The 11,546-nt window shown below is 44.3% G+C and overlaps 1 protein-coding gene across 1 annotated transcript; it reads left to right on the top strand.

Moving 5' to 3' along the window:
- Positions 1-1,811: 1,811 nt before the first annotated feature.
- On the top strand, positions 1,812-9,057 carry Ndufa4 (NDUFA4, mitochondrial complex associated). Its single transcript, XM_005388104.2, has 4 exons — positions 1,812-1,972; positions 3,360-3,448; positions 4,130-4,190; positions 8,843-9,057. Exons 1-4 carry the CDS (start codon positions 1,931-1,933, stop codon positions 8,897-8,899), a joined length of 249 nt encoding a protein of 82 aa, XP_005388161.1. The 5' UTR covers positions 1,812-1,930; the 3' UTR covers positions 8,900-9,057.
- The last annotated feature ends 2,489 nt before the right edge of the window (positions 9,058-11,546 follow it).

Below are 11,546 nucleotides of genomic sequence, written 5' to 3'. Positions count from 1 at the left end.
AACAAAGGCTTTTCCCGGCAGGGAGAGGCCAGGAAGTTTTGGTCCCTCACCGAAGGTGATTGATACCTGGAATATCAATCACTGCTGTCCATCCATCCGGGAAGTGTGTGGGTGTAGTCACTTCTCTGTCCTGGGACCGACCTTCAACAAATGCATCTCTAGCCACAGTTATCTTTGCACTGAATTTTTCTAAGGACCTAGCCCTGTCTGACCCCGTATGATATTTCTCAGCAATTTAACTGCCATAATAATGTCATCTACTCATCATCTGTATTTTTTTCTTTTCTTTTTTCTACCCGCTGGCCACAACTCTTCTGCCAAGCATTACGTGTCCTGTTTCTGTTCTCACTTAACCCTAAGCAATTCCAGGCAACTATATAGCGCACATCTCATCAATACACTGAGGCCTGCTTTTATTCTTAGTCTAGCTATCTCTTCTGTCTTATAGAATTCACTTGGAGTTTACAAAGGTATTTACACATGCTTTAGAGTTTCTTAATAACCACACAGTTGGTCAAAACTGAACTTCTAAAACTATTAATTTTTCCTGTCCTCATTCCCCCGCCATCAGTCAACCAATAATCCTGCTGGCACCACCTCCTAAATCTCCCTGATCATTACATGCTACATAAGCTGTTCTTTCTCACAGGGACGATCCCAGTGGTCCCTTAACAATTTCCTCTCCTTTGGTGCTTGTTCCTCCTAACGCATTCTTCACAGACAAAACAATCATTCGTGGTGCACTGTTCCAAACTCTCAGCATGGAGTGGCCACTGCCCTGCAGACCTGGTCCCCCTCCCCCGACGGCCCTCTCTCTCCAAGTTCCATCTCTGGCAGATCGCCAGCTCAAGTTTCCACCTGGTTAACGCTTACTCCTCCCTCAAGCCTCATGCAACTTTTTCGGAGAAACACTCTCCTGTTACTTGCTTGCTTATTCTTTAAGCCACCCAGAAAGTTGCAGAGGGTTCGCATTACATCGGACGCAATCCTAATCGTCCCCAAAGCCCGCCCCATCGAAGACTTTTGGGTTAAAAAAGAAATATCAATGAAAATTGGACTACTGGAAAGGATTACGTGTAGAACAAAAACCCTGGAAATATTTTCAGACTTCAACCCTGGTGCAGGGGGAGGGGCTGGCTCAGAGCTGTGTGGCGTTGTACACTCGAGAGGAACAAGCTCTGCGACTACTGTCATCCGGCAGGTTTTTTTTTGTGTGTGTGTGCGTGTTCTTGAGACAGGGTCTCGCTATGCAGGTCAGGCTGGCCTTGCGCTCACTTTGTAGCCCAGGCTGGTCTTGAACTCTCAATGATCTTCCCGCCTCAGCCTCCCAAGGGCTGGGATTACAGGCGTGCGCCACTACGGCCGGCGATCTGGCAGCTTTTAACCTTTGCCCGGGAGCGACCGTCTGCGACAGCAAGCAGCTGCAGTCTTTCCAAACCGCAGCTGCTGACCTCGGCCGCTGGAGACCCGACCCGGCCTCCAGGCGCCGCGCTGCTCCCTCCGCGGCCATCAACGCCCGCGGCGCGCGGCCAGAGTCCAGGCCCCGCCCACGGAGCGCGCCGCCTGTCAGCGGGGCCTCGACGCGGGGACTCCCGGAGCAGTGCCTGCCTGGTCAATAAAAGGGCTGCGATTTCGACGAGGGAAAAACTACTCGTGACGAACACGTGGAGTGCAGACACGACGGCTGTTTCGCTCTAGGACGGGAGAGAGTGGGGCGGTGCAGGCGGGCCGGGCCGGGGGCGGAACCGGGGCGCTGCAGGCAGTGCCGAGGACAGCCGCATCCGGGGCCTGCGGCCGCAGCCCCGCCCCCCAGGGGTCCTTCGGCGGGCGGTCCCGGGCGACTTTGGGCGTCCGCACAGCCGGCGGGGTGACAGCTCGGTCTCGTCCCGGCGGCTTTGCTCTCCTCGCGTGGCCGCGCGTCTCCGCAGACATGTTCCGCCTGATCGTCTCCCAGGCCCGGAAGCACCCCAGCGTGAGTGCGCAGCCCCCTCGCTCGCCCGGCCCCGCGTGGGGGCGCCCTGCCCGTGACCTTCGGGGGACGCGGCTCGCCCTGCCCGGCCGCCCTTCGGGGGTGCAGGTCCCTGGCCTGGGAGCCGCACCTGCGGCAGGTGCCCGGATGTGCGGGGGTGCCCGGATGTGCGGGGAGTTCTGTGGCGCGCGCCTGTAATCCCTGCCCTCGGGAGGCTGAGGCAGGAGGATGGGTTCAAGGTCATTGTGAACTACAAAGCGAGATCCTGTCTCACATGATCCCACCTCCCCTGTTTGTCCCCCCGTAGAGCTACGTGCTGGGACCTACAGTTCCCCAACACGGCCTTTCCTGTTCGTCCTAAACGTAAATACGTAGCAGGTTTCAAAATAGGTGCCTACGGAGAATTAATTGGTAGCAGTGTTTTCAGTTTGTGCCTGAAGCCTGTGTTTGTGACAGGCGTGTGTCTGTGTATTCCGATTTCTTTTTTCGCAGAGATTATGGTTTTCATACATTTATTTGGAGGCACTCAAATAATTTATAAAGAAGCTTTTCTCTCCAGCTTGGACAAAGGGGAAGCCAGAAAACGGAATGGGCCTGATGTATAAATGTTAGGCAAGTAAACCCCACTTGGTATGTTTTCTTGGAAATTTAAACATTTGCATATAATTTGTGCGCCTCCCAGGCGCATTAAGAAATAGACACTTGACAGCCTTCCAGAACATTCTGAAATAAATTGACGTTACGCCCCGCAAAAGTAAATTTTTAGACATTTAAGTCAGAATCACTTTAACATTCTTTGTAAATTCCATTGTTTTAGAATACAGTTAAAAGTAATCTTAACTTCATCTAAGGTGACTTTCTTTAAATTTTTAAAAGTTATTCTTAAAAAAAAATTTATTTATTTGTGTTTTTGAAGCAGGATCTCCTTATGCAGTTCAGGCTGGCCTTGATCTTGCAGCGATCCTCCTGCCTCAGCCTCCCAAGTGCTGGGATTACAGGCATGTGCCACTATGCCCAGCTGCCTTTCATTAAATTTTAAGACAACTTTCCAAAATGGCAGTTTTGACATTTGGGGATTAATATGTTAAAAATACTGTACTCTCTCTTGGGTCAACATCAAGAAAGTTGAAGATGGTTATACTGTATATTATTTAGTTTTCAGTGGTATTGGAGATTGAACCTACAGTTTCTCCACTGAGCTACAGACATCCTTTTCTGTGGTTGGTTTGTTTTTTGCACAGGGTCACTTAAGTTGTGTTTTTGGCAAATCACTTACGTTGGTGGGACTGGGCTTGAACGGATGATCCGTATACCTCTCAGAGTGCTGGGATTACAGGCGTGGGCCCTTACCCCTGGCTTAAATTCTTGTGTATTTTGTGCTTCGTTCCAGCTGATCCCCCTTTTCCTGTTTATTGGAGCAGGAGGGACTGGAGCAGTACTGTATTTGACACGTCTGGCGTTGTTCAATCCAGATGTCAGGTAAGTGCTTACGAATACCTGACCTCTGACTGTGTGTCAGGCTGGTTTAGGAGCTTCTGTTTTGCTAGTCGTGAAGCATCACGCACAGTATTAGACAGAACTTGACTTTTGTAGCCGAATAGTAAGTTCAGATCCCTGTTCCGCTGCCATTTACTTTTTCTGGTTCATGAAATTATCAAATTTCTCTCAGTTTCGTTTTCTTACTGGTAGAGTGGAATTGTTAATACCAAATCTTAAAATGTTTATAGAATTGAGATGATTATTTTTATAAAATATTTAATTGTGGTTCCTAGTATGTAAAAATATTTTTGCCTGGTTTCTAAGATAGGTAATTTTTTTTTGCAGTTGAAAAATAATAGGCAAAAAGATTGATTTGGCATTATTCAATGCACTTTTTTATATACAGTGTTACTTCAGTGTTAAACTTCGGTAAAAGCTATGTGTAAATTCTGTAATGAACGTAGAGACAATTTGGGAGGCTGTGTTCTACTTTTTTTTTTTAACTGACTGCATGGGGTTGCTTATTATAGATTGTTTTATTTCCATAATGAAAGTAATAACCATACTTACTCTAATAGAAAATGACATTGATCAGCATAAAATATTAGTTTCTTGAGAAGTCCAAAACACTATTTTAGTAGCATTTGTCATTATAGCAAATACTATGCCTTCTTTCTTTAGTTGGGACCGGAAGAATAACCCGGAACCCTGGAACAAACTGGGTCCCACTGATCAGTACAAGGTAAGGTGCAGAATCTAAATTTCTGGAGTGTGTATTGTAATAAGTTTGGTCGTGGAGTAGTTTTTCTTTTAAAATTGTCCGTACATGTAAATTCTGTTATGAACTTTGAAGCCCTCTTGGATTGTTCTGTGAAGGTAAAGTAGTTTACTGTGCTAGTAAATGTTTTTTCACAGGAGTTTCACCTCCAGGCTTTAGGCTCAGGGTGTAAAGTTAGGGTCATGTCTTGGTTATCTTAACGTTGCGTTTTATTAAAAGACTAAAGAGATGGGACAGTTTTCAGTTATCATTTTATGAGTTCTTAGGTGGTCTGCTTAGCTGTGCCCAAATATTTCGTCCATAGAGTTTTGTTTTGTTTGTTTTTTTTCCGGTACTAGGAATGGAACTCACAACCTTGCGCCTGCCAGGCAGGCGCTGTGCCGCTGAGCTAAATCCCCAGCCCCTGTACATAGAGTTTATGAAAACATTCTTCAGTTCTACTTGCAGAGATTCTGAGTACTTGTTGGTTGAATATACAGACTGAGAATTTCCGCTTCTGTTTCGTTTGTTTGCTTTTGTGTGTCTTTTTGAGACAGGGTATTCTATTGAGTTCAGGCTGGCCTTGAGCTCACTTTGTAGCCCAGGCTGGTCTCGAACTCACAGCGATTCTCTTGCCTCAGCCTCCTAAGTGCTGGGATTGCAGGCGTGCGCCTCCACACCCTGCTGAGAATTTCTGTTTCCAACAAGGTTTCAGGTGATGCTGGTGCTGCCAGTGAGTGGACTGCGTTTTGAGTAACACTATGCTCTTGGACATTCTGGTTGGCTGTTCTTGCTGATTGGTATGGTTAAAATATTTTAGATGATGATGAATAGGAAGGAATTAAAGTCAGTTGAAACTTAAATTTTACCATGAACCTCCTAAACATTTTAACATCTTCCCTCAGGAGTGGTCTTTGGAACTTGTCTTTGAAAGAATGGTCTCATGTGCTGGAACTGTTTATTACCTTCTTCAGCATAAAAACTCTGGGCACAAACCTTTGCGGCATCACTGCATTTAGGTGTAATTTGGATGTCATGCGATTCGTCTGTGTCTGACTCACCCCTGTACTTTCTGCTGTACAGTCTGCTTTGTCAGAGGAGCAGCTGGCAGCTTGCTTTGCGCTCTGGAGAAGCAGCACCCTGAGGCGGGTGTGTCTGGGGCTCCTGAGGGCGGCACTGACTCCCTGCCTGAGGGGAAGCTATTGTAGTAAGTCCCCGACTTACGAAGGAGTTCTGTTCCTCAGTCAGGTTCATTCTTAAGCCCAGCAAAGTGAGTCTTCCACATCCCTGACAGAAATGTTCAGTGTAAAACATAAGAGAGGGGCTGTGTCTGTGAGAGGGGTTTGCAAGTCGGGGATTTATTATTCTGATTGCAGCAACTTTTAGGATGACCTTTCTCTGAACTCAAGCTTTCTGCTTAATCTAGGTATAATTTGGCTTTTAATTTAGGTCTCCCTCCAAGAAGCAAATAAAAATGTACTGGCCAGGCTGACACAAGCCGTCTGATACGTATTAACATTTTGTTTTCAAAAATTAAAAAATGTCATCATGATTTATTTTTCTGTCCTACAAATTTAAGTGCAGTTCATTTCTGAAAAAAGTGTTTCTATATCTGAGGAACATCAAAAAAGAAAACAAAAAGGCTGGGCGTGATGGTACATGCCTGTAATCCCAGCACTTGGGGAGGCTGAGGCAGGAGGATCACCATGAATTCAAGGTCAACCTGGGCTGCATAGGAGTTTGAGGCCAGCCTGGACTATAGAGTGAGACCGTGTCTCAAATACAAACAAACAAATAGCAAGTAGGTTATGGTCCTACCAAAGAGCGTCTGGAACTTGTCTGTATGTGTGGTTGGAAAGCTGAATGATTCTGTTAATGAAGCTAGCTACCAACGCTATTGCTGTGATAATAGTGCCAGTATGAGGCCATGTGACCTGAGGATGGGATGTTGTTGCAATAAAAACCTAGTGCGTGTGACGCGGGCTGAGCTGTGAGTGGCTGCAGCACTGATACTAACGATGGCAGAATGGAAAGGAAAAGGAAATACATGTGGAGAAGGGTGAACCCCGAGCGAGTGAAGCTCACTTAACTGCTGCTCAGCACGAAGCAGTGGAGGCGGCTGGATCAGTGTCGCTGTCACTCACTGTCAGCGAAGAGAATTTGCTTTTCTGGCCCACGGACAGAATGACACTTGCAACTTTTTTTTTTAATAATTTTTTCATTTTAAAGAGAAGAACAAATACAAAAGAACAAAAACAAAACAACACAAAAACAAAAACAATACAAAATTTCAAAACAAGATGATAGGAAATTAACAGTGGTCGTTGTACTACACATTGTTATCTTCAGAGTAGTTACTCAGATAACCAGATACAGGCTTGCATGAGGACAGAAGTGTGGGTAAGGGCTCCTTACCAGTGTAGAGTTGGTAATTGGTGTTTTTTTTTGTACTGGGAATCAAGCTCAGGACCTTGTGCGTGCCAGGCAGGTGCTTGTGCCACTGAGCTATATCCCCGGGCCCCGGCGTAGGGTTGGAATGAGGAGAACATGGAGCGTTAGTGTATGAGCAGGATAATGTGAATGAGAAAGAAAACATTCCTGTTGCAGACCACTAAGGTAGGAGGTGGTGATGACAAGGTGTCACAGACTCAGTGGCTTAAACGGGAGAAATTTGTTTCTCACCATTCTGGAGACTGGGAAGCCCGGGATCAAGACATCAGCCAGTTCTTGGTGAAGGCTTCCCCTTTACTGTGTCTTCAGAGAGCAGAGGAGGAAGCTTTCTCACACTGCTCCCTGGTGAAGGCGCTAATCCAGTCACGCAGGCTCCACCTCATGACCTAATTACCTCCCAGGGGCCCATTTTCCAAATACATCGTCTTGTCGGGGATTAGGATTCCAACATGAGTTCCCGGAAGACATAAATATTCAGTTCACAGCACAGGGCTGTCGGTTGCCAAGTTGCAGAAGCTAACACAAGCAGCAAGACAGGACCACGCGTAGTAAATGTGAGCACGAAGGGCCCAGCAGTGCTCCTTCAGTCAGTGTCCCAAACCCAGCAGAGCCTCTGAAGTAGCCACCATGAGGTTGGGGTGGCGGGTAGGGGCATGGAAGTGGAGAAGTGAACAGATTGGGAAATGACAGCACTCTAGAGAGAATTTTGAGTTTGGAGCAAATCAGCCTGCCTAGTTTTGGGAAAACTGAGGAAGACGCTACAAGCTTTCTGCTTTAATCAGTGCCTTTTATTTAGTGTTTGGCAAGTCAGTTTCCTGTTTTATGAAGTAAGAATGGGCAAAGTTGGGATGTGTAAGGTACACATGCAGCATCTGGGCCGGTGCGCGGCAGATGTTTCTTCCTCCTAATCTGTAGCTGCAGGCCCTCCGGAAGTACTCTTCCAGTGTTGTAACGCCTTAGGAGGTAGCACGGTTTCTTTTTGGAGTATCATTGTCCAGCTTAATTGCTTCTTAAAACTTGCAGAACAAAGAAAACTGCTTTATGGTGTAGTCATAACTTTTTTAATGTAAAGCCTTACATTTTTGTGTGTACATCTCAAGGATAACTTGGTAAGAAGTTTTTCTTTCTTAAAAAATCAAGTAAGAGTTTTTGAATCAGAAATAAAGAAGTTAGAGTATATTTGAAGAAAGAATGAATATAGATTTGTGAATTTTTTTTCACAGTGCTGATGATCAAACCCAGGGCTTTGCACACGCTAGGCAAGTGCTGTACCCTTAGCCCTGCGCTTCCTTTTCTAGTAAAATATCTGAAGAAAGTGAAATTTTGGTCCTTTGGGAGATAAGTAATGTCTTGTAGCGTGACCTCCTCAGTGTCCTTTGGCACGAGGCTGAACAAGTCCAAGATTATAGCCTTATATGGGCTTAAGTGCAGATCTTGATTTCTTTTTTTTTTTTTCTTCAACTCTGGGCAAACTTCTTGTATAAATCATTTTTTTTAAAAAAGTTATTGGGAGTTAGAGACTTTTTTTTAAGCAATCACAGCAAAATTTATTTTTAAAATGAATTGAATATAAGGAAATATTAGGAAACTTAAAAAAATGCAGAAATGCTGTTTTACTTAAAAGCTACCACCAGAAGTGATTATCAGTTTGATATTGATACGACCTGGGTTAGGAAGCTAAGGAGACCTCCGAGACAGAAACGTGGTTGGCGTAAACCCAGTTTGTGTCTGAAAGTTTACATAAGCCACAAACAAAACAGTACTTTCATTACTAGCCTCTCTTGGTTACAAGATCTTTCCCATCAAAATTACAACGCACAAGTAGGGATGGCAGTTCTCCATATTGCTGTATTGTGAAGATAATGTAAAATCTTACAGAATTGGAAGTAGACGTATATGTCAGAAGGAATTCTTAATTATTCATGTTGAAATGGAATTTTTAAAATAGATTTTTAACTAAAAGACTTAAACTATTCTGACATAAATGGCATGTTTTTACCTTAAAAATTCTGATTACAGGACTGGATTTTTAGGTGTAGTGTCCGTTAGAGTGATTTTTGTATTGTTAAATATTCGTAATAATTCATTTCTATAATTGTTACTATAGAAAACTAAGTAGACCTAATTCTGAAACTGCTGTGCCATCTCTGTGTCTGACGTCTGACATACCATTTTTCTCTTCCAAGTTCTACGCGGTGAATACGGATTACAGCAAACTGAAGAAAGAAGGTCCGGACTTCTAAGGGAAATGGTTCACTATAAAGCTGCTTGACATGAAGGTCTTTCAGAAGCCATCCGCACAATTTTTCACTTAACCAGGAAGTAGTTCTCCTCTAAATGCATGAAATCATGTTCATTTGTTGGAGCTTATTACACAGATTAATAAACCTCTGAAACTTGATATGTGGCGCTGTTTGCTGCTGAAAATCTACTGTCAACCTTTAGGTCATAGGAAGTAAATTAACAGTTTAAAGAATTTTTTTTGGAGCTTCTTTTATTTATGTAATGGACAGTAAAACTTTAAGCCACTGTAGTCAGGCTTTCGTTTTGTGCATAGGTCTTTGGTAACCTCACTAGCGTGATGAGAATTGGAACTGGAAATTACACAGAAGCACATCAGGAGGACCACTCAGGCCTGGGTGCTGCGGGTGAAACGGGCAGCTGCGGTTTCTTTTATTGGCTGATGTCAAAGTGTGTCCAGTTACTAAGGGCGGTTTTTACTTTGCCATTCTCTTTGCTGAAAGGGTTCAGGGTTATTTGATAGAACCAGGGTTACAGCTGAAATCTGAGCCCTTACTGCAGCACTGCGGCTGGTGGCCCAGAGTCCTTGAACTTCTGGCGCTGTGTCTTGGCAGGCTTTCAGAGTCCAGGAAGTAGATAGAGCGCAACTGTGAGGTAAGGGAAATGTATGAGAGTTCTCTTTTGAAATGGGCTGTGGAGTTGGAGTTTGGTTGGAAAAACACTAAATGAGTGTTTTTCGTTTACTTGTTACATAGCGCAGACCTTTTGGCCAAGTCAGATGAGCCAGTAAGCAAAACATTGTAGTTCTCGCCAGTCAAGAATTAGCCATCCTAACTGGGTTTTCACATGGGTGTGTATTTGAGAGTTATCACATAGGAACTTGAATTTAGTCAGATCATTTTGGTTTTAACATGTAAATATGTAATTAAGTTTTTGTATAGGGGGTAGTAATCACACCGAACACGTGAGAAGCTAGACTAAGCACTTGAATTATATCTGTTACCTTCATACCCAAAGATACGTGTACATGTACATACACATATGCAGTTGAGGAAACGTTAAATTACTAGAAATCACTGGAGGGGGTGGTGGATTCTGAGCTGAGGTGGATGTAGAGTGTGTACAGTACGTTCTAATTACTTTACTTTTAGCTGTCATATTTTTTAGATATTTTCAATCTGTAAAGAAGGATCTTTTTTTTTTTTTTTTTCTGGTCTTGAGACGGTCTCACAGTGCAGTTCAGGCTGGCCTTGCACTGTCTTTGTAGCTCAGGCTCGCATTGAACTCGCAAAGATCCTCCTGTTTCAGCCTCCTGAGTGCCGGGATTACAGGTGTGGACCACCACGCCTGGCTAGTTTTTTTTATATCAGTGAGATCCCCAGGCAGACCTGCATTTGAATACAGACGTTGGATTAGTGTTTACGTGTATTTGAAAAGTTACCATTTTCAGAATTTACAGATGCTTCCCAGTATGTTTTAAAAAGGAGTGCAGCAAAAATTACACTTCTTTTAAATATATTAACCCACTCTGATCAGATTTTATCCCTATAATCTCATTAAAAATGGTTCTTAAAGTTATCAGGGTCGGGGAAATAGCTCAGCTGCACAAGTGCCTGCCTGCCAAGCTCAAGGTCCTGAGTTTGATCCCTGCTACCAGAAAAACAAAAAAATAAAGTCATCAGTTTACAGTTTTAGACTGTGCAGTTCTGAGTGGTCAAGGAAATACAATGTCACTGGATTGTCTGTGTTCCTTTAAAGCCCTACGTTGGTGGAAAGTTGATACAGAAACTGTATTAGTGGACTTCCCTGTCCCTGAGACAAAATACCAGGCACCCACAGTTGAAAGGAGGAAAGGTTTCATTAGCTCATGGTTTCCGGAGGTTCAGTACATGGTCAGCAGGCTCTAGCACAAAAACATGGTGGCAGAGCAAAGCTACTCAGTGTGTGGCAGTTGGGAAGCAGACCAGGGGACCTGTCCCAGCAGCAGAGACCGTAGGTCGTGCACAAGGGCACTCCCCCATGACCCACTCACACGCTCTGGAGCATATTTTACTCATCTAGGTGTTTCTTAATCCAGGGAAGTTGACATAGCAGGATTATTGGTCACAGGAAAATAGAAAAGTAATACACCCAAAGAGACAAGGTTCAAGTTACCATCTTGTAATTACTGACCACAGGTGGGGAAGAGAGGAGAACAATTGGGTTTTGGGAGCTGCGTCCAGCTCACAACTGGACAGACTCAAAGAGGAGAAGTTTCACTCAGAATTAAAACCTGCATTTCATAGATTATAAACTAGATTAAAAATATAGCCAGTTGAAAACCCCATACTGTAATTAAGCCCTTTTCTGGACTTCCTTTTCACTGTCCTCCTCCTTTCCTTCCTCTTCTTCCTCCTCTTCCTCCTTTGCCTTCTGGAGAGGACCTAAGGCAGTTGGCAGGTAGGATGTGAGCAGTGAGCAATTGGGGATGATTATAGGTAGCTAATTTGGATAAAAATTAATGTACATCAGAAAGGGACTGGGCTCTCAAGGAAGCCAGGGCAGACGGAGACACTGAAATTCGGCTGGAGGCGCATTGAAGGAGACAATGGAAATTTGAGATTGTACTGTAATGGGCAATACCCAGTCCGTTAAGCCCAGATACACATC

The sequence above is a fragment of the Chinchilla lanigera genome, unplaced genomic scaffold (genome assembly GCF_000276665.1).
Source record: "Chinchilla lanigera isolate Chin_1 unplaced genomic scaffold, ChiLan1.0 scaffold00031, whole genome shotgun sequence".
In the NCBI taxonomy this organism is placed as follows: Eukaryota; Metazoa; Chordata; class Mammalia; order Rodentia; family Chinchillidae; genus Chinchilla; species Chinchilla lanigera.
This window is presented reverse-complemented; position numbering and strand designations above follow the sequence as displayed.